The 23,594-nt window shown below is 47.6% G+C and overlaps 1 protein-coding gene across 1 annotated transcript in view; it reads right to left on the reverse strand.

The window, feature by feature from the left end:
- Positions 1 to 2,143: 2,143 nt before the first annotated feature.
- The window catches only part of Cfap58 (cilia and flagella associated protein 58), a 119,742-nt gene continuing 98,291 nt past the window's right edge, over positions 2,144 to 23,594 (reverse strand). Inside the window, exon 19 of the mRNA XM_010626490.2 lies at positions 2,144 to 2,327. Coding sequence (XP_010624792.1) covers positions 2,310 to 2,327 — 18 coding nt within the window. The 3' untranslated portion in view covers positions 2,144 to 2,309. The remainder of the gene's footprint in view (positions 2,328 to 23,594) is intronic.

The following is a 23,594-nucleotide window of genomic DNA, read 5'->3' on the forward strand; positions in this document are numbered from 1 at the left end:
CCCATAGCAGTGGCTCTCGTTTACTGAGAGTCTTCTAGGCCTCAGGCGCTGTCTTCCAAGCACACTCTGAGCCCTACCTTACTTAATCATCACAATTACCCTCCCAGGATGGATAACAGTATCCTTGCTTTAACTTTGGAAATCCAGGTATGGAATATTGAAAAACACTCCCGAGGTCACACAGGAGGAAGGGGCAGTGACTGATCCAGCTCACTCAGCCATTTGCATTTCAGCACATCGAGCCCATTGCACCCGGAGACCTATTTAATAATAAGGTTGGCTTCTGGGTTCGTTCATCTCTTTCATTCATTCATTCATTCATTCGTTCACTCTTTCCTCATTAAACACTACTCATAGGCGGGAAGTGAAGTCACCTCTTAATGTAAGCATGCAGGACAGAGTTTATGTGTCGCGGGCCGGCGACGCAGAGCAATGTCCAGCAGTGTCTCCAACCTGAAAGAGCAGCGGGGTGGAGATGGGGCAGAGAGAAAGGAAGGACGCCAAGAGTCTGATCAAGGCGACGTTTATTGCAGGCAAGCATCAGCCTTTTAAAGGCACATCAATAGGAAGCACCTGATTCAGACAGATAACGTCAGATCTTTAACAGGAAGCGCCTGACTCCTATAGATAACATCAGATCTTTGGCTGTCCGAGTTTCTCCCGTGCAGGGTCACAAACAAGTTTAACACGTGCAGTCCTTAAAAAGGAACAAATGTTAACACATGCTAATTAGGAACATCCTGACCACACGTTGTGTCAATGCCTTGATTACAAAGAAAGAAGTTATCTTTCAAATGTCGAATGCCAGTGGACCATGACTGGCTCCCACATTTGTCTTCAAGAAACTCATGGATAGATAAACAGCGTCAAATGCACAGAGCTATATGTCTAGTTGTGTGGATTAGCTAGATATATAATTTGCTTATTAGTGTGCCTGTGTGGGAAGCCAGTCATGGCCCACTGGCTTTTTGAAAGATAACTTCTTTCTTTATAATCAAGGCTTTGACACAACGTGTGGTCAGGATGTTCCTAATTAGCATTTGTTAACATTTGCTCCTTTTTAAGGACTGCACGTGTTAAACTTGTTTTTGACCCTGCACGGGAGAATCTCGGACAGCCAAAGATCTGTAGGAGTCAGGTGCTTCCTGTTAAAGATCTGACGTTAGCTGTAGGAGTCAGGTGTTTCCTGTTGATGTGCCTTTAAAAGGCTGATGCTTGCCTGCAATAAACGTCGCCTTGATCAGACTCTTGTCTTGGCGTCCTTCCTTTCTCTCTGCCCCATCTCCACCCCGCTGCTCTTTCAGGTTTGAGACACTGCTGGACAGTGCTCTGCGTCGCCGGCTCGCGACATGCCTGGGCTACTATCACAATCTGGATAGTTTTGAAGTAGGAAACTGAGGACCCTGGACAGAGCACTCTTAACATGAAGATAGAAGCAAAAGGCGGCTTTCCGTGCCAGCGGCTCAGCTAGTGACCCGTCAGTGTCAAGAGAGCAATGGATAGAAACTTGCTCTTCTCTCTGTACCTCTTTTTACATCTACAAGGCTCACCTTCATGGGCCTCTCCCTGGGAATGTACAGAGGAGGATTCATACAAAACAGAGCAGTGGAGAAGAAGGGAGCAAAGAGCTCCATCAGGGCTTTCTGAGTCTGTGAGGCTCCTTTGGTGACAGATGAGAGAAATTGTCGTGGCTGCCCAGGTACATTCTACGAAGAACATTGTCACCTCATTAACCCACAGTTGCCCAATTCCATATGGAAGGGTGGCTTCCTTCCTCAGTTTAAATAGCAGAAATTCTGATGAAGAATTTTTGAAAAAAATCCAAAGTTCTGATGGCTGAAAGTCAGCGGTCAGGGTGTCTGAAAGCTGGGCCCACTGTAAGCCTAGGAGGGTGATCTGTCCATGTCTCTAGGCTTCCAGGGGTTTGCTGGTCATCTGGAAGTCCCCGGTTTCTTATTTGCACCATTTCAAACTTCCTATTCAGCTTCTTATAGTGTTCTCCCCGTGTGTGTGTGTGTAGGTCTTTGTGTTCGAAATTCCCTCTTCAGGAGAGTCGTGCTGGATTAGGACTCATCCCACTGGCCTTCTTAATTTGTCCCACTGTAAGCCTAGGAGGGTGATCTGTCCATGTCTCTAGGCTTCCAGGGGTTTGCTGGTCATCTGGAAGTCCCCGGTTTCTTATTTGCACCATTTCAAACTTCCTATTCAGCTTCTTATAGTGTTCTCCCCGTGTGTGTGTGTGTAGGTCTTTGTGTTCGAAATTCCCTCTTCAGGAGAGTCGTGCTGGATTAGGACTCATCCCACTGGCCTCATCTTAATTTGATCATCTGTAAAAGAAAAACAAAGCAAAACTGTTTGTAAATAAGATCACATTCGTAGGTACTGGGGGTGAGGATGTTGAAGTCCTTCGGGGGTGGGGGTGGGGTTGGGGTGGACAGGATTTGACTCATAGCATTGTGCAAGGCCATAAATGGGACACCAGAGCCGTGGGATGACTCTGTCCTACACCCTCTTCGTAAACCCCTGGCAGATCCTTAATAAGTGTTTATTGAACCTATTGGTGACATAGTGATAAGGAAAAATTACAAATGAAAGTGACTCCAAGCACAAAGCAACAACTAGAGTAGAAGTCGTGATCTGGCCAGCCTCACTGGACCTGGACATGCTTGGGTTTGTCCTCACCATGATTTTAGGGAAACAGAATAAGATGGGCATGATGCAAGGAGAATCAGTCCTCACTTAGCCCAAGGTTCCATCCTCCGCCCTGCAGGAAGGAAGGAAGCTAATCAATAATTAATGACTAAGAGAATTCATTTAAAAACTGGGATCACCACCCTCTTTAGAAAAATCACATTCGCATGGCAGCAATCACCATGGAAGCAGCTGCCCCTCTAGGCAGAGCCCACTGCCACCCTCCAACCCCTGCCTCTCGCTGGCCTGAAGCTGAGAGCCGGTACCAGTTTCTACCAAGCTTGTGCTGTGATTTTACCTACACCCAGGTTGCTTTGAACATTTGTTCCCATCACATGCCTGGGCCCCACGGATATCTGTGTTTGTGACCCTCCACACTGAAAATAACTACTGTAGCTAATACGGACAACTTGCCATGCCAGACCCTGCCTCGGTGTTTTGTGCACATGCATTCATTTGCTCTGAAGCCGTCACTAAAAAGTAGAAGGTGTTACTTTTCTTAACCAAAGAGAGAAACAAGGGACCAAGAGATGAAGTCATGCACCTTATGTCTCACAGCTAAGAAGTGCCAGTGGGCGGCAAACCCAGACCCTGGTTCTGAGGTCTGCCTTCCCCATGGGGCAGTCTGGCAGGTGATCTCCCCATGAGCACTTCCAGATTGAAAACAGAAACACAGATTTAGTTCATGCTGTCAGCCCCTCAGTCCACTCTGCCAGGATAGTGCTAAACTGCTCTAGGCAGACAACAGAGGTGAGAAATGCGGCTTCCATTTCATTATAATAGCTGACATTTGTCAAGCATGTGCCCACACCCTGACCATATGCTATTTCTATTTTACAGATGAGGAAGACCAAGACTCAGGGAGGAACACACTCCTGAGGAAGTAGGCTTATTCCTGCGCCGGTGCAAAGTCATCTCACAGTTCCGGCACCCAGGCCAGCCAGAAGGGGAGAAACATCCACAGATACCCTTGCTCCACACTGCAGGAGTCCGGGCCAGAGAAGAGAGCCCTGGCCCCGACTTCGGCCCTGTCAATCCTCGGGCTTCAGCCCTGCCTCCTGCAGTCACCTCTCTCCACCGGGGGGCCCACAGGCTTCCAGCAGCATGGCTGCCCTGAGGCTCCATCTACCCCAAGCCCCCAGGACAGTGGGCACTTCTCGAGGCATCCGTCCTTCTGGCCCCGGTGCATCTGCACCTGCCTTGGAGCTCTTGTCCAGTCTGCTCAGTACTCACTCGTTGTGCCCCTGACAGCACGACAGCCTCTCCCAGGGAAGCCCCCATGGCTTTGAATTTGCGTAAAGGGACTGCTGGGTACTTTTTGAGGCTCTTCTGCAGCTCTGAATTCGGAGACATAATCCAAACTCACAGACATCACTTACTTTGTGTGCGGAACAAGACCCCAGTCCAACCCCACCTCTTCCTCCTCGAGGTGGCCAGGCTGGGGTGTCTTATAGCTCTGTCTCCATTTCCTCATATACAAATAATTTCTCTGTGTAACAGGACCACCTCCAAAGACAGTGGGGAGGATGGCGTCCTCATGGACCCTGGATTCTGGCTTACTACGGTTTGTCTAGGTGTCCCCCCAAAGCCTCATGTGGATGAGGTGGGGCATTCTTTCCCAGAGGTAGCTGAATCTGGACTGTGTGATGCTGGGATTCAGGGTGTGTGATTACTAAACTGCTACAAGAGACTGGTTGGTTTGGCACCGCCCTGATCCTGGTGGTCTGGGTGGGATGCAAGGGACAGGGCAATGCTGTTAAAGCCCCTTGGTGCCTTTGCTACCTTGTGTGTGCCTTGTTGTTTCTCCTCTGCAGTGCCTGTTTGCCATCCCTGTCTTGGAGCCGGCCGACTATGGACTGAAACCTCTAGGAACTATACTCCAATCAAACCCCTTTAACTTTGGGCATTGGGTATTCTGTCTCAGCAAGGAGAGAAAAGTAACCAAGACATGGCCCATACTGAGCTCCTTCTCACTGTCCCTTCTCAGGCAGAAACTGGAAACCCCAAACCACTGATCATAATGACAAAGCAATTAGAGGGTTCCAACTTGTAAATCCATATTAAGTAATTTCCTTACAATGCCTCCAGGTTCAGGAAAATCGCAGACCTAGAAGTTCATTGATTTGCACAAGAAACATAATTAGCTCAGCCTCGGAGTGATTTTTTTTAAACTAGTGGTTCCCAACCCTTGCTGTATTTTAAAATTATCCAAGGAGCATTTAAAGAAATAGACGATTACAGAAGTTTCACCCACCCACTTATTAATACGTGTGATGGCGTCACTAAGTGTGGGGCTGTTCTTTCCCAGTGCACATTCTGACCATCCTGGCTGCTCCTTTGCCTTCTTCAACCAGGCCTCTTGCCCACAGTCCCCTTCTTGCTCCTGGGGGACCACAGTGCACTGTCATGCCCTCAGCTGCCAGCCTCACTTGGCTCTTGCTTCCAGTTTAAGGGCTTCCCACCTTCAGAATGACGGCCACGGTCATTGTGGCCACTTTCTGAGCTTGTGACACCTGCTGGCCTCTGTCCTGCATGTCCCCAACCACTTCCTGATGGGCTCTACTATTCTGGCTTCAGAGGTGGGTGGCAAAAATTTCCCATTGTCCTCATTATTGTCATCATTTTTCTCCAGAAGAAATTAGAACAGTCCAGGATCCGATCTGAGATGTAACCCTGATGTCTCCTTTTTTTTTTTTTCACTCCCTGGGATAGAAATCAGGACCTTGTACTTACAAGGCAGGCACAGTGCCACTGAGCTAAATCCCCTGCCCCGACAGCTCCTATTTTTGACAATAGAAAACGAACTCTGCCATCTCTGCCCTCCCAGATTCATTTCCCCAGGGAGGACGTAACCCTTGACTTTAGCACCAGCAAGTACATAATGTGGTTTCAAAACTTAAATTTTTAAATGTTCAAAAATTCAGAGCAGAGGATTCTGAGCCCAAGCAATGAAAAGGAAAACCCTAAAGATATTCATGGTTTATTGCAGAAATCTTCGGGTGTTCAGGTGAATTCACTCCCTCTGGACAGTCTCACCTAATCTTAACTGTAATAATAAAATTATAGTAAAACTGTCCCAAGCCCCACATGTTCTAGGACACCCTGTCCACAGTGCCTCAATCGGTGCTGGCTGTCTGACAGTCTTCTCCCAGGAATCTGGGAGAGATGGTAACTTAAAGGTTTGGCCACCACCGGGGAGAGTGAGGCCAAACATCCCAGCTGAGCCGAGCGGAATCATGGTGGTAGCGCTCATGCAGACCAGGCCTCTGCTGCTGCTCTTCTCCTGGACAGGAGCCTGTCGCCTCACTTCACTGTGGCCAGAGCATCCGGGTTTTGCTTGCAGGTGCATATGCTCTTCATAACTTAACCTATCTCTGGGCGCTTTTGCTCCTAGCAAGTATATGATCTCTGCAAGAAATTGACTTTGCTTTCAAAAAATAAATAAATAAAATGAGCCTCCTTTGGAAAAATGTGCCTGACCTCAAACCTGAGCTCCTGATAGCACTCTGAGCATAGTCAGCACCCAGACAGCAGGGTGCGAGCTTTCTCTCCACGTCCAACCACACCCAGGGCAGTGTGAGCTGAGGATGGCAGGCCTGGCCCAGCCTATCGTGGAGAGAAGGGTCGGGATTGAGAGCAGGAAGCCTGGCTTGGACCCAGGAGGAGAAGGCAGAAGGAGAAGGAGCCCGCTGCTGTCCGTGCCTGCTGCACACTTGCTGCCTGTTTTCTGGCTGCCACAAAGGCAACCTAGGTAGTTTTCCACCCTGGGTACTTCATCCCTGGGGGCTGAGGAGAACAAAGTCCCCACTGCCAGGCCGCTTGTGGATCACGGGAAGGGTGCCCTCGTCCAAGGAGAGCTATCACTAAAGAAAAGCTGTAAAAGACATGAAAATGGCCAGAATACAATGACTTTTGAAAGTGTTCTGTATCTGGATCTAATGTGTGGCGTGTGTGTGTGTGTGTGTGTGTGTGTGTGTGTGTGTGTCCCTACACTTACTGAGTGTCCTCAACGTACTTCACTTTTCTCAGCCTTAATTTCTTCATCCATTTTTAAAAAGGAAAGGAAAATAATATTACTGCTGCAGGGTCGCTGTGGATTTACAGTAAGCACTTGATGTGCAGAAGTAGCTTCTGAAAGGTTAACTCGGCTTTCCTCCCTACTCCAGCTCCACTGGCCATGAAACTGAAAGAAAGATGGTGATCTTGGCCCTGCTGCTGAAGAAGAAGGAAGCCAAAAAGGTGGTCAGTCCCCCATTGGAGAGAGGACCTAAGATATCTGAAATTGGATAGGACAACATCACCTGCTCCAACAAATGGCCCTGCTACATCCGGCTGCAGGAGCAAAGAACTCTCCTCTGTATGCAGCTGCGAGTGTTTCCCCGGACGGACCTGGGGCTGCCAGATGGCCATGCGACTGTGTGCGCTGCCCGTGAGTACAGGCCAGAGCCACCGAGAAAAGGAGAGGAGAATATTGGCTACGGCTGAGAAGACAGCAGCTGGCAAGGGAGATGGCCCCAGCGGAAGGCCACCGACCCTTCCACTGTCACCACCCTGCCGGAAAGCGGAAAAGTCAGCTGGCAGTGACTGCACGCGGCATGGACCTGCTGACTCCACTGTCTCTGCCCACCGTGGCCATCAGAGGGGCTCCCTCCCCGACTCTCAAGAGGCCAGGCTTATGTTTTTTGCCCAGGAATGCCATCAGAGGGGCTCCCTCCCCGACTCTCAAGAGGCCAGGCTTGGATGCTTGGTGCCCAGGAAGCCCGCATCTCTCCCAGAGCCAACTCGGGAGGCAAGGTGCTCGGCTAGGCCAGAGGGAACCAACCAGGCCAGCGACAGCAACAGCTTCCGCCACAGCCACTGTCTGCAGAGGCAACGTCTTGGGTCCAGACACGGGACTCTCTTCCTCTTCCGTCCCCCAGAGAAGGAAAGGCTAATGAACTTGCATTTTACCAAGGTTAAATACACACAGCTGAGTTTCCTTTACATAAAAATAATAAAATTTCTCCTCTAGCCAGTTTCTATTGGGCATTTTGTGTTAAAGTAAATTTTAAAAAGTAGTTGGGCACAGGAAGTCCTTGTCCTCCTGGCTTTTGCTGGCTGGGTGAGATATAAAGTTTCACCAGCATCAAGTGTAGGCCTTCACTCTGAAAACAATCTCCACAGCGTCCTTCTGGAACATGGCTTTTCCTTTGCAGAGATGTCACAGACAGAGTGGCAGAGGGAGCCCAGGGAGCGGTCCACGCGTGTCAGCACCCTGTCCCCATCGCTGAGCCCAGGGAAGCCCACGGACCTGGGACACGGGATCTCCACAGCCCACAGAGCAGCCAAAACCAGTCACGCAGAAAGAAGTTCTGTCCCACCAACCAGGGTGCTCACATCTTAACAGATACTGAGAACCAGATGTTATCATTTAAAATGCCCAGATTTCTGTCAACCCAGGGTGCTGCTTCCTCTGTGTTAACCACTGGCTTGAACATAGCAGCCTCTCTCCTTGAGGCATGTGGACCTCAGTTTGCCATAGACCCCACTGTCCCTACTGCGGCCCCCGGCTTCCAGCATTTATACCGCTTGCCTGACCTGAGGCACCGGAAATATCCGATCTAGAGCCATATTTTGCTATCCCTGCTGCTCACCCCTCCTCTCTACCAGGACTTGATTTCCTAAGACTGTCAACAGGTGCCCAGCAGGGGCCCACAGGGCCTCACAAAATCCTTAGAATAATGACCAAGAAGAGGCCAGGACAGTCTTGCCCGCCGAACTTCCTTCCCTCACCAGGAGCCCTGGATCAGGAGCCTTCCTCCTGGAATGTGTGAAGTCATCAACCCCAGCACCTGTCTGGACCTCAGTGTCACCTCTGTGAATTGGGGAAGGCGAGGATGGACTCAGAGTCTTGCTTCGATGGCAACAGGCTGTGGGGCTGAGTGTCGGTCTCTGAGGCTCATCAGGAAATAGAACTGCAGTTCAAGTTCAGAGTGGGCTGTGCCCTGGAAGACTGGCTGGGCTGAAACGCCTAGGCTCCGGAGCCCTGACACTAACTAGCGTTAAGGGAAAAGAGCTAGAAACCTTTGTTCCTGCTCCAGGGTGGATCGTTTACAACCCAAAGATGCACAGTGGGCTGGTATCAGAAAAGTGGAGTCATGGCCAGGGGCAGGAAAGCAGTAAAAACGTGAGGAAGAGCGAAAACATTAAGAGCAAGAGGGACAGGAAGATAAAAGGGGTGAAGAAAGAAAGGCACCTCACTGAAGAGCTGCATAATTCTGATCTGGGAAAAATTAAACACTGGGAGGATAAAAACACTAAGAAGGGTCATCAATTCATTAGTGACTTATCTGGTGCTGCCTAAGCTCCTGCCCCCTCCCCCGGCCCACACCGAGGGCCTCTGAGCTCTCTGGCACTCACCTCCCAGCCCTGCTGCTTGCAAATGAGACCTGGGCTCTGTAAGCCGTTTCCTTAGATTGCTTCTAATGCAAAATGTTCCAATAGGATGATTTTGTTTTCATTTCACCGAGCAAGAGAAAAGAACTGAGATGCTTTCAAACAGCAGTCAAGTCCAGGCAGTTCTAACAGGTGGACAGTGGGGAGAGATGGAAAGAGATGGAAGGAGAACACAGCTTCAGGGACACGGGATTTTAGAGGACCCCACAAACTCTGAAGTCCACGATAGGCTCTAGAAAAGTGAGTGCCTGCTACTGAGGCCGGAGACTAGGGCATGGCGGAATGGCCAGGAAGGAGGCGTGACTGGTCAGTTACAGAGCTCCAGGGTACATGGGCAGAACAGTTCCCAAAGCCCTGCATATGGAATCAATCAGAATGCAGTCTTCAATTCTTGCAAGAACTGGGGCAGGCATTCCAAAAAATGGCCTGGACATGACGTTAGCTAAGAATTGGGGAGACAAAAGACAGTTGCCACTGAGCTCTGAGCTGCTGTGTCCTCCCTTTCCCAATGGCAGAGCAGTGATGGTGAACCTTTTAGAGCTTTCAGTGTGATACAGACAGCCCACTGTAGCACCAATGACAGGGAGCATACTTTTTCCTACTTTTTCTTGGCCTGAACACACTCTGCAGAGCCTGTTTCTTTTCCTACCTTTAGTAATTATAAAACCTTGCTATCTTTTGTACTTGTCTTGACTAATCTTAGCTTAGGACAGAATATAAACCTTGAAACCACCTCTAGAAAGAGTCTGCAGCATCCCCAAACCCAGTAACACTACCACATCCTACCGGTATCACCCAGAAAGCAGCCTGGAATTGCATAGTATCCCTATGGTTTGTGCTTAGATAGATGCCCTCCCATGAGAAGACCTGTGCCAGGGCTACCTGGCCATTGGGTGACTTCTGGGAGACCTACGTGCACTTTTACAGGACAGGTAAGAAGCCCTTGGTCTTTCAGGAAATTATGCTGCCAACTGGACAAGGTCTAAGGAGGTTCTCGAAAAGAAGAGACGGGAACCTCAGTTCACCTAACAGAGTAGGTTCCTGACTCACTGTCACAAAAGAAGAATTTCGGTATGGCCCAAGGAGAGGCACAAGCAGATTTATTGGGCAGACTTAGAAAGTAAGAGAAAACAGGGAGGTACTTCAATTTGAGGAGATGAAGGAGGCATGGCTCTGATGGAGAGGGTTTGCTTGAGTGGCCCTGGTTTGGTTGATTATTATTCCAGTTTTGGTTTTTGTAAAATAGCTCTAGCAAAGCCCTTATTCCTTGGGCAATTCAGTGTCCTTGAATTTATGCTTGGGGCAGTCTCAGTCTTATGAAGCTCTGCTGGAATCTGAGGTGACCATGGGTTTAGGGTAATGACAAGACTTCTGGGCACTAATCAGTAGTTGAATGTCCCTGGAAATCTCTTACCTTTGTGTCCTCAGTCTTGAAGGAGAATGAGATAGGTTATGTAAACACAGGGCCAATCAATCTTGTTTTACCAGATTTTAGACAGACGCTTCCTAAATGATTTACATGATTATAATGGGGAGCTAAATGGGGTTTTGACCCCAACTTTTAAGATAATAAAGGGGAGAGAGGCAAAGCTTTGTTCTGCTTTTAGTTCCCCAGTGGGCATCTGTGGGTCCAAGGGAAGAGTCTATGTTTTCTAGGCCAAACCCTCTTTGCTGTCCCTGAAAGTCTCAGATGACAACTGAAATTGTTGCTTTAATAAGTCAAGAGCCTAAGAGTTTGTCCTCTGTCCCTTTGGTGGTCTCTGTCCATCAGTGTTAGGACGCCACTTCCTAGAGGAGGCATGCTCGTAGTTCCCTGAGACTCCCTGCTAAGGAGACACCAGGGAGATCAACATGCAGCCATCTCATGGTGGAGAGTGGCTTCCTCTCAACCTGAGTTCTGGACCTTTCTCTGGGAGGGTGAAGTGGGAAGAAGTAATTCTATGTAGAGGAAGAGAAGGCCTTTCCTTGATCATTCGGGATTGATCACATGTGCGCTTGACCCTCCCACCCGTCCTCCTCACTGCTGCCAGGGTTATCCAGGAACCTTGCATCTGACTGTCAGGGGAGAATTTCATCTGCCAAGACCTTGTTAGTGGCTTCCCATTTTTAAAAAATAAGAAATAAATCCTTTCCATGACCTACGAAGGGACAGAGGATTCAGTGGTAGAGCTCATGCTTAGCATGCTAAAAGGCCTAGGGTAATCTCCAGCACTGCAAATGCTACTATTGCTAATAATAGGAATAATAATAACAATAACATGATATAAGAGGGTTGACTATATGTTGTATCATCTAACTCCAGACAGCTTTGGGAGACAAGGGGACACAGTTCCCAGAGTAAAAGAGCAAACCAGAATTATCCCCTGCAAACTGAGATGCATGGTCTCCATCTGTTCAGGCCCCAAATGGGCCTTCCCCGACCTCTCCCGCCAGCTCTGCCTTACTGTCTCCCCCATACGCTCTGTGTTGCAGCCTTTCTGGCCTTCTTTTACTCTCCTGAACATCTCATGCTCTTTCCCATCACAGGACCTCTGTACCTGCTCTTCCCAGAATCCCCTCGGCCATTCCTTTTGACCAAGTAGCTCCAACTCATCACTCATATCTCCACTTAAACCAACCTTGGAAGAGAGGCTTTCCCTGATTTCCTCTGCCCCACCCACAGACATCCCGGCAAAGATTCAAAGACAGACTCTGTGTCAGCCATAGCTGGACATGGTTTGGCCAGTGGCAGTCATGCTCTGTTATGGTTTGACTTGAGAATGCCCCCCAGAGGCTCAGGTGCTCGTAGGCAGGGTTTGGGGATGGTAATTGAAACATGGGAGCCATATAGCTGACTTGCTGTTTGGAGGCAGCATCCGGTCAGAAGAGATGCGTCGCTAGGAGCACAATGGGGAAGGGTGTTTCACCCTTCCTGGCTTCTCACATCACTCTGTTTCCTGACACCATGTCGTGAGCAGCTTTCCTCTGCCCAGGGCTTCTGCCATGCCTGATAAATATGAACAGAAATGTTGCAACTGTGGGCCACAATACACACTCCTCCTTTAAGTTGTGGGTGTCAAATAGTTTGCCCCAGTGATGGAAAGTTACCAAGATGGATCGAGGTAGCAGAGAAGTGGGGCCATTTCTGAGACTACACACGACCGTAGGGTTCAGAAGCCTTTGGAACTGGCTCATGAGGGGCGATTTGGAAGCGCTTAGAGATGCTGGCAAGAAAATTCCTAGAATGCTGTAAGCTGAGCTGGACAGGAGATTCTGACCAGATTTAGGAGACCAGAATTTTCATAAAATGCAGCCAATAAAGACTAGGCTCAGGAGGTTTCAACTGGGAAAGAAAACATCATTGGCAGTTGTACTCAAATTCATGTGTGTTATGCTCTGGCATATAAAATTTTTTTTCTACATTTCAGTATGTCGTAAGACTTTGCAAGAGACCAAGGTTAAAGGTAGTGGAGTGATCTGGTGGAAGAAATTTAAAGAAAGTCCAAAGTTCAAGGTGTTGGATGAGTACGACTTTTAGCAAGAGTTGCACTGAGAAACTGGAGTAAAACACCTTTTAAAATGTTTTTCAGTTTTTCCAGAAAGAAAGGGCCTACAGACTTTCGGCCAAGGAGAGCTTGGTTGCTATAAAGATTAGCATTAAAAGAAGCCTAGTACTTTATATCAAGAAAACAGGAAAGGGAGAAATCTGAGGGAAGAGAAGCAATGGGAAGGAGATGCGTTTGAAGGGAACTTGGTGGGGGTGATCGGGCCATGCCAAGGCATTTGGACTCGTCCCTTGCCTTCAGGGGCAGTACAGCCTAGTGTGGGGAACAAATACAAATCCAATAACAGAGGAACAACAACTGTGCAATCCTAAATGGAGATGCAAGCACCAGCACTGCCCAGCACCAGCCATTTCACAATGAGGGAGATGTTCAACACTACGCAATTCGAGCCAAAGGGCACCAGTAGAGTCTTGGGGTGTGACCCAGGTGACTGAAGAACCAAATGTTTGATTTTACTCCTTAATTCTTATCAAATTTAAATATCCAGTACTACCCCATCAAGGAACACAGGAAATAATGGACTTAGTTCTGAGAGCTCATAAAGGAAGCTGGTTTCGACTTAAGGGAGGGGGAAAGTGTCCTGGGTTCTAGGACTTTGATTAGGAAGTGGCATATTCTGTTGGTATGCTTATCTCAATACCCCTCATATGCAGCAATACTAGTTCAGAACACTGAATTAGAATACCCAAAATTTAGTCCTAGCCCAGCTCCAAGTCTTATAAGCCAAGACCCTGGTTTGCTCTGAACCTTAGTTTCCTCACTATAAAGTGGAAATAACTGTTCTACCTAACTCACAGAACTATTATGAAAGTATGCATATAAAAAGCTGCAAAAGCTTTAAGTACTGTATGAATGCAAGATATGATTTTGATATCTCTTTTTCTCATTACAAAAGAAATACATGCTCATTGTAAGAAATTTGGAAAATATAGATAAGGTCAAAGATGAAAATCTAAAGATAAATATTGTATTTGTCTTTTCAGTCAGACTTTCTTTTCTGTATTTGTGTATATGAATGTGGTGTTGCGTGTGTGTGCATACATATGTGATTTGTGTGTGTATGTGTGTGTGCGTGTATGTGTGTGTGTGTGTGTGGTACCAGGGATCAAACTCAGGACCTTGCACTTGCAAGGCAGGCACAATGCCACTGAGCTAAATCCCCAACCCAATACATATGTGATGTTTAACAAGCACTGTGGGCACGCTTGCATGCTGTTTGATCATCTGCCTTTTTCCCTCAGTGTTATGGCTGCGCCTATGTGTCTCCCCAGCCTCACGAAGTCATAGGAGGGGCTCTCTCTGAGGTAGCTGGATCTAGAGTGTGTGCCGCTGGGACTGGTTCATGGTGCAGTACTAGCACTAGGATTAAGGGTGTGAGTGCTGCCCACCCGGAGTAGTCTGGATAAGATACAAGGGATAGAAAGGGCTGTTGTCAATCCTCATTGCTTTGCTGCTTTCTACCTGCCATGGACTGTTTCTCCTCTGTGATGCCTGTCTGCCATGCCACACTGCCTTGGAGCCAGCCGATTATGGACTGAAACCTCTACAAACTATGAACTAAATAAACCTTTCCTCCTTTAATTTTGGGTGTTGGGTATTTTGTCTCACCAAAAGAGCAGTAACTAAGACAGTCATGGATCATAAACCTTCCCTCAAGTCATTAGGTCATTTTTCTAAAACATAATTTTAAATAGCTGCAAAGTGTTCCAAAAGATGTTGTCATTTTGCTTCAGAGCCCATTACTTCCTTCATTAGGAGGTCGAGGGAGTTGAGGGACGTCCCCTACTGCTTTCTATCTGGCACAGGGCCCGAGGATGCTGTGAGTGCATCCAAACTGCAAAGCACCAGGTTCTTGGAATCCATCAGCTAGGTGCCCCCTAAGCTTAGGTGCAGAGCAAATTATGCATGAGGAAACCTCAGAGGCAACGGGGCCTCACCCAGTCCCACCTGTGCCATTCAAGTCCAGATGGCGACCTCACCGGATTCACCAGAAATTGCACCTCAGCCTCAGCGGGGAGTACAGTGGTCGGAGTCCCCCAGGAGACTCCCCTCACAACTACCCATGTGCCAGTTGTTCGGGGGACTCTCTTCCCTTCTTTACCACCAGTGAGCTTGACTGGGCTTTAGTATTTTCAAAGACCAAGTGGACTGGGGCCCTCCAAGCAGCCCTCCTGCTGAATCGGTTTTCAGACTATGCCACTTTAAACACGATTCAGGGGAAATCGCCAGAGCCTCCACTCCATCTGTCTGTGGAAATGGTCTTTGTGCTCAGATCATTTGCCAGAGACACTCCATCTCCACAATCACCTCAGCTATTTTATCTTTATCTGTCTGGAACACTGAAGGAGAAGCAGCCGAGAATGCCGTGATTTAAGCGCCTCGTTCAGCTCGAATACTTCTGCGCCTCCTCAGGAGCAAGCACCCCTACCGCTCCCCCGTCTTTCCTGGGGGATCAGCCCCTGCACTGTCTTGGGCTTTCAGTATGATAAAGGGGCTGCCAGGAAAGTGACTTCATCACAGCAGGGCTGCCTCTCTGTGACTCCGGGATGGGGTTGAATTCCTGGCCATAATCAGATCTGCCTCTTCCCCAGCCCCTGATCCCCAAGTGCTCCCATGGCCTAGGAGGGCATTTAATAGCCCTGTCCTAGTGTGGCCTCTCTGTGCCCAGAATTCTGTGGTAGCAGAAGCTACAATGGGCTGAAAGGAAGGGAAGGAAGAGTAGGGATCGGATGGCCAGGATGTTAGCCTGACCAGTCTCTCCCAGTGATCCTTTTACACACTTACTATGTGGGCATGCTGCGGGCACCAAGACGTAGAAGCACTACGACGTGCCTCCTGCCTACAGGGAGACAACACATCAAAGATAACAAGCAAAACCAGGCAGTGTGCACACTCGGTGATAACAGCAAGTGTTTATTGAGCTCTTACTGTGCCAGGCATTGTGTGAAGCCCTGCTCACGTTTCCTTATTCACTCCCCGTAGTGATGCTGCGGTGGTGCATGATGCATTTTTCAGATGAGCTACTCAGTGAGATCCAACATCATACACGCTGCAGTCACAGCCAGAGCTCACTCTGTGTGAGGACGCTGTTGTTCCCAAGCAAGCTTTCTGACACAGCCAGTCCTTAGCCAGCTTGAGGGTCCAGGGCAGAACCCGGAAGGAGGAGGCCAGGCAGCCAGAGTGGGTGGAAAGCCCAGCTGCCCCTCGTGCTCGTGCTGCCCCAGGGACACATCCTGCTTACCACACCCCTTGTGCCTCTTTCTGGTTTCTCACCCGCTAGAGCTATGCTTTTGCCTTCTTTCTTTGCATTCATTTTGCTCTTAAAATGAGATTCCATTTTGGGGAGGAAGCAAGGATTTGGCCAAAGCCATCAGAACTCCAGCCGCATGGCTGACAAGGGTCCTGCAAGTCTAGCTCGGCCATTGCCTAGAGGGGTCTTGGTCAGATGTAACCCAGAAGCCATCCAAATCAAGGCAGGAAGGGAGCGAGAAAAGGTGCTGACAGCACCAGACAAGCACATGTGTCTGAGTCAGGGCAGGAAGAGGAAACAAGTCACAAGGCACTGTGCAGGCTGGGGGTTCCCACAGTAGGCTCTGAGGTGAGGCTGGGGTCTGAGAAACACGAGCAGAGAAAAAAGGAACAGACAAAAAGTGGAGGAAGAGAATGCAGGATGTATGGAGAAGTTTACCACTGGGGCAACCACGGCCCACCATACTGGCCTATGTAGACCGTGTCTCAGAGCTGTGCTACCTGTGTGTGTAGCGGGGCTGTGAGGGAGCTGTGCGAGGAAGCCACAGGCAGACAGCCCGGATGCTACAGGCAAGATCAGAGCCAGAGCATCAGTAACTGGAGGGAAAGGATGCACGACTGCAGTGAAGCCCTCCAGAGAACCAGGGTAGAAAACTGCAAGCACACAGGTGCACCTGGCCAGTGACATCCTGACTCCGGGACAGACAGCACTGGGGTTCAATGGCCAGAGTGGGACTGAGGTGGAGCAGCAGCCCTGAGAAAATTACTTAGGCTCCCGGCCCCTTACAATCCTGCCCTGAGGTCTCTTTCCTGTCCTAGAGATCAGCGGGCCTCCTACCCAGGGGTCAGACCCTAAGAAATAGCAGGGCTTTGTCACCTTCTAGCCTTTCCGGCTACCCGGTCCTGGTCTGCCTGACTCTCCTGAACTCAGGCCCTGCCAGGGAGGGCAGGGGGACTGCTGAGAAGACCCACAGCCTAACCCTGTGACAATGGCCTCACAGCTGCCACTTTGCAAACAGTCATCACTGGGGCGAGAGGTGCTGGAGCCTGCCTGAGGATCAGAGACAGACACCTGTCATCTCACGTTCAGAAAAGCCCGGACCTTCAAACAGAAGTGCCATTTCAATTTTCTCACTCCCATTCTTCTTTAACCTCAGACTAAGAAAGGGAATAAACCTTCTTTGATTTGTAGACTGAATTCTTTAAAGAGACAGCTTGTTCTTTTCTAAATTTATTTTTTCCTTTTGCTTGGGCCAGGCACCAAGGACCCAAAATGGGAATTTGGTACCTTGACCAGATGACTCAAAATGCCAAAAGTGACTGTAGGGAATATTGTGCTACCAATCCATCTTTCCCACTAATCCAAAAGTCAAATCAGTCCATGGAGGGCTTTTTTTTCCCTAGAATTTCAGGCTCCCAGAGGGCTAATTTCTCTGAAAGCTGCATTAAACTAATAGCACCATAAAAGGCCCATTGTGAGATGTAATTGGTTTGCAGGACTTTCCTATAAAAATAATAAAAAGACTGCCAAAGGCAGTTTCCAAAGGTCAATTATCTTTGTGTTGCTTGAGTTGAGTGGAGGTCAGTCCCAGAATTCCATTTTATAGGCATATTAATCAAAATGGGGCCTGCCCTACCCATCTGACCTCATCAGCTACCAGGGAAGTCACAGGTTCCCCCTCACGCTGATTGCCAAAAGGGCACTCTGGGCTCCTCTTTTCCCAGGAAGTCACTGGCCCATTGTCACCACAGTGAACGCAGAGCTGGAAACTGAAATTTCAAGACAGGGTAAATAAGAGAAAAAGCCACGTCCTGAGCACAAAGAGATGTTAACTCAGTGAGTTAAGCAGGCCATGGGACAAGCATGTGCTAAGGAAGACAGAGATGGGTCCCAAGGAGCTGGAGCAGTTCATTAGCCATGACCCTTGGTTATGTTTGACTCAAGCCAACTTAAGTTAAGCAAAAGTAAAGTTAGTTGGCAAATGTAACTAGACATCGCAGGAATAGATGGATCCAAGAACTCAAACAATGTTGCATTAGTCTTCTTTCCTGTCACTGAAACACAACACCTGACACTTGTAACTTATAGGAGGAGCAGCTCATTGGGGCTCATGGTTTCAGTGGGTTCAGTCCAAGACTAGCAGGCGCATCACGGAAGAAGAGCATGGCAGAGAAAAGCAGTTCCTCATGGTGGCCAGAAAATTGGAAAGAAGAGGAGCCAGGGATGAGAATATACCCCATCAAGTTATGCCCCCAGTACCACCTCCAGCCAGCCCCACCCCTAATGCCACCTTTTGGGGGATATTGTAGATCCAAATCATAACAAATATCAAAAATATCAACTGTGCCCTTATCTTGCTCTTTATCTCTGTCGCTCCTTTCTGGCTGTTTCTCTGTATCTGTCTGTCTCTCTCACATACAAACACACACACACACACACACACACACACACACACGTACGTGTGCATGTGTCAATCTCTGTGTTCTTAGTTCCTGTTCTCAGACAAACTGCCACACAGCGAGAAGACCTCAGGCTGTCTTTGTCTGTCTTATCCCACAATGAGCCACTTTGGGATAAGGGGAAGCAACTTCCAGGGTTCATACGTCACTTCCAGGAGAACACTCAGGATAGCCCTGTGTGGATCCACCCCTGGGCTAATCACTGCATCCAAGTGGTTGAAAGAACACAATTTGCGGAGAGTGGGCCGATTGCCTGGCCCTGTCACTGAGAGGTCTGGAGGCAAAGGACATAAGCCTTTTGACAATTAAGCAGATCACACTGAGCGAGAGGAGCCGAGGTTCCCCCAAAGGTAGGGTGCCGAGACACAAGGGTCTTCCCCTTAAAGAGAGCTCTCCACATCCACAATGCACCCATAAGCTTAATTTAATGAATCCGTCCCTCCTTTCTTCCATCCACACTTCTTTCCTCCTATCCATTTGTGCAGCAAAAGGTTGTTGTATAGGAACAATCTTTCAGTTTCTTGCCTCTGCTCAAAACAAAATCTAAAACAATTGCTTTTCTAGGACCCTAAGTTTTAAAGTAGCGAACTTCCCTTGAGCCTTGGAGTGTATAAAATCTTGGTAAGGACACATAGAAAACTGTGGATATATTCATGAAAATATTAACAATGGTTTCTTGGTCTACACAGTATGTGTGGCTTTTTTTTTCTCTCTTCACTGCACATCACATTTTCTAATCTTTCTGCAATGAAAATGTATTGTTTATTTAATTTTACAAAGGAAAACCTATTGATCAAAACCTCTGGACCTCGTTACCCTGATTCTATATGCACCTGGTTTTGGAACTTAACTAACTTTTCCGAGTCAGTTTGCTGCTAAGAAGAGAATGGCTGGGCCTCCAGAACACTCCAGGGCTGTATTTTTTCCAATAATGATATTCAACCATGCCAGCTTACCCCATCTTTCCTGGGTCTTGGCTATAAACTCCCCCTCAAAAGGTGCCAACCCCACTGCTGTCCTGTCCTTGGCCGACTCGCTGGCAGCATCATAAGGCCCCGGAGAAGAAGTGTCTGCCTTTCACAATAGCCCCATGGTGGCTGCCTACATTTGCAGCTGGCCACAGAGCAATTACTCACTAGCAGCTAAGTGACAGCCAGTGCACTTCCTGTGATCTACAGGAGGAGGTGGACGCTCTGACACACTTGGTGATTGTCCACACTGAGTATAAGAGGACAGCACCATCCCCAGGGATAGTGGCAGAAAATGTTCCAGCTGGGGCCTAAAGAGTCAGTTCTGTGCTGGGAATAAAGGTAGAAATCATCAGGCCTTTGAAACAGCTTAAACTTAGATCTTAATATTTTGGGTAGGATCAAGGGCCTTGGTACAGTACAGTACTTTTATGGAGTCCTTTGTCACACAGGTATGGAGGTCCATACACACACACACACCAGTCAAAAGTATTTTAAACTTCTATACCCAGAGTCACCTTGAAGAGAGAGGATTGTTGGCCAGATAAGAAATAAAGGAGGTTGATACTCCGTAGATATGAAACCAAAGCAGCTGAGCACCAAGGTGCATGTATAATATGCACGTGGATTATAACACTGATATATGTCCCAGGAAAAGCGGCCTCCACTCAGAAATAAACTAACATTTACCACTCATCACTTACGGTTTGTGTGCGCTATCTCACATAGTGCTTTCCTACATTCCTGCAAGCCTCTGAAGTGAGAAGTTAATGATCAAATTTAGGACTTAGAAGAACTGAATTTAACCCTGAGTGTGTTCTGCCTTCCTTCCCTCCAGGACACCCTTGTGCTCTTCTCCACGAAGCCCCAGTTCTATCTGCAGGGAGCATAAACAGACACCCTTGTACGATAAACAAATACCACGTGTTCTGCATATTCTACATATTAATATGAGCAGTGGAAATGGGCACCAAGTCAGAAAAACTCAAATGAGAAAGGTACACAGACAGTAGAGTTAATTCTGAAAGAGGTAATCGATTTAAGGAATAGCATACAAAATAGCAGCTGGACAGTGGCTTCTGGACCATCTTGGCCATTTCTGGCTTACATACAACCTTTCCAGAGGGAATTTCCTAAAGGATCAGGGGGGCGTAATTCTAAAAATATCACTAACCATAAGCAGAGAAATAAACTCTGTGGTTATAAATCCCAGAAGGAAACAGTAAAGATACTTTCTCTGACTAGATAGCAGCACAGGCCACCACTGTCCCCAGGAAAACAAACATGAAAGGGAGTTGCTGGCCATTCTGAAGAAGAGGAGGTAGTGACAAACTCGCTCCAGCCACTCTGCCAAGTCCTTTGCAAAATTAGGGGGCCCTGGGGCCTGTGTCAGCTTCCACTTTCTGGGGGTGCTGCCCAAACTAGGTGTATTTCTTCTAATGCTCAGACTGGGGAAAGAACAAATCTTTCTTTAGAGGTTTATAGAAAACAAGACTGGCTATTCAGGGTGTGGCTTCTTGTTGTTCTTTACAATAACAGGAGGATTTGAGTACACACTCTGGTTTATGAAGTATAAATCCTGCTCAAATCTATACATGTTAAGAAGACATGTGATGGTTCTTTGGAGAAGAAAGCAGTACATGCGTCAAATTGCTCTGAGTGATATTCTTTGTTGTTGCAAGATATTGATAAATCTCCAGGTCTTCAACAAGGGGAGTTGAGAATGGCAAACTCATTTCAAATCATGTCTCAGGTAGGCGTCAGAGCTGAAATAAGATGAAAGTCATTCATTCTTTTTTCTATTAAGCTACCAAGTACAAGTGGAATAGTTCTCTCCTTATTTCGACCTGAAATCTGTTAAGGACACGAGCCAAGGTTCCTGTTCCAAATCTTCAGAGAACTGCACAAAACTGTTCTTTTCCTTTTTCCTTCATGGAAACAACAAGGTGCGAACGAACTGTCACTTAGGATGGTAATTAATACAGGGAGGCATAATGAGCTGCTGCAAGAGTCCCATCTTGTCTCAAATGTCACTGAAGCCAAGAAGATTCATGTCTTTATTGCTGCTAGGGTAGCAGGCCTGCCTGATGGATGGGTGTGTTCTACCTGTCATTATTTGGTAACAACATCCCAATTAATTTCTAAATGATTTCTCAAATCCTCTTCATCATAAAAAGAGTCTCAGGAGAAAAATGCTTCCTTAGGCAATTCCTTATAGCTGTAAACACAAGCAGGCTTATGCTAAACCACTGCACTTTCTTTAACATAGCAGGCCTATGTGTAACCCCGAGAGGCTGCCAAAAGGCAGACCCTGCAAGTTCGGGCCAATCTAGATCAACCTTGATGGTAGCAAGCTAGACAGGCAGGGCTCTGGTACTGAACCTCCTAACCCCAAAATACACTACAGTCAGCCTTCATACCACCCCAGAGCAAAAGGTTAAAACGCATTTCAGAAGGCTGGGTTCAGATGAAGTAACACAGACTGTTTACCCTAGATCCAGCTTTCCTTTTATATCAAGAAAGCCAAGGCCTTTTGATAAAAAGAAAATCTATCAAGGCTACAGTTCGCCTACTGCTGACCATGCTGCCCACTGACTGCATGACTCCATCACCTCCGTCCACATTCTTTCTTCGTCTGAAACAAAACACAAGCTGCCCGGCTTCCTGCTGCCTGCTCCCCATGCCCAGCTCCCCCACCATTTTCCGTTTCTCACCATCTCCTGTAGCCCTTTTACTTCCAGTCAGCTTGCTGTGGTCTTTGCTGCCCGTATTTTTTTAATTGGGAGCTTTAACATGGTCTTCCCCTTTTAACCAGTTATTAGGGACAATTACTTCTTTATGAGTAGAATTACCAATCCATAGCGCCTATTCATCTTCAGGAAAATGGAGTTGCATAATATTTAAGTTGGATGTGCTTCCTCCAATGTTTCTGCTACAAACTTTCTCCGATGCACAGATTCTGTCTTGACATGATCTAACTCATGATCTTGCCCCCCGCTTGAACACTGTGGGTGCAAAGAGAACCACCATGTTGGAGGCAGCCTCTTGCATTGTCAGACTGCAAATACCTGCAGAACATTCCCCTTCTGTCTTCTGGAGGCTGTCCCCTGCATCTTGATCACTGATGCTGTTTTTCCCTCTCATTGCTACAGAAGATGCCACCAGCCCTACCGAGCTGATAACTGCTCAACCAACAGGAAAGGACACTTTTGTCCTTTTCAGCGGAAGTGTTGGGTTCAGATAGCTACATAAGCCAAAAAGCACACTGGGCAGGTGACAAAGGACTGCGAGGAACCAGAGAGCAGCTCATCCGTGGAGACCAGCAGTGAGGTGGGACCATGTGACCAACATCTTAGCTAAATGAAGACCCGGTGCTTCTGGTCTCTCAAATCTCCAAGAGACCATTCAATCTGGATTTGCATGTGAAATTTCTGTTTTTGAAAATTGGCAGCCAAATCAGAAAATAAATTTAAATTCAGTGTAGGCCAAATGAAACACAACTGCAAGCCAGATCCAAACCGCAGATCGTGAGTTGGAATCCACTTCACTAAAATTTTCTTGTCTACAAACCAACAGTGTGGTAGTTTCAGTGAGAGTGGTAAATATTGTTTGAGATCTCTTTATTTTTAATCAACCTACACGTGGGTCTGCAGAAATGGTTGCATATCCTGCTGAGAACATAAACTTGTATTTTCCTGAAAGTTTTCTTTTTAAAGCAATTTAATCAAACTAATCCCTCATGTGATGCCATCTGCATGACTACATTAGATGGTTAAGTTATCTAGGTCATAAACCAACATCATTAGAGTACACCTATGTGTGACCCTTGTACATTTATTTAACCTGAGCTGCAGTTTCTTCAGCTGAAGCAGGTTTTTCACATCTTTGGTTGAACTTCATCACTGCTACCACTCTGGGTCAAGGTTGCACCAGAATTAGTGACTCACTTCCAAAGAACAGAGTGCGAAAAGGGCAATGGTGATTTCACAGGGCAGAAATTTGGCAAACACGAGCTTAACCAAGTGACAAAAGTGAACAGCCACTGAAGCTACGGCGTACCTCCAGAAATCATGGCACTGGAAGAGCACTTCGCTTCTGCGGAGCTCTTCCCCCCAAAACCACAATCCCAATCTATTCATAAGAAAAACATCAAATAGTTTCATATCCCAGGATGAGTGTATGAAATAAGGTTTCAAGTAGGAGGAAGCAGTCAACTGGGTCAAAGTGGTTGACAGACTGTACAAGA

This window comes from Fukomys damarensis, unplaced genomic scaffold, assembly GCF_012274545.1.
Source record: "Fukomys damarensis isolate Sample0158 unplaced genomic scaffold, DMR_v1.0_HiC HiC_scaffold_8, whole genome shotgun sequence".
Lineage (NCBI taxonomy): Eukaryota > Metazoa > Chordata > Mammalia > Rodentia > Bathyergidae > Fukomys > Fukomys damarensis.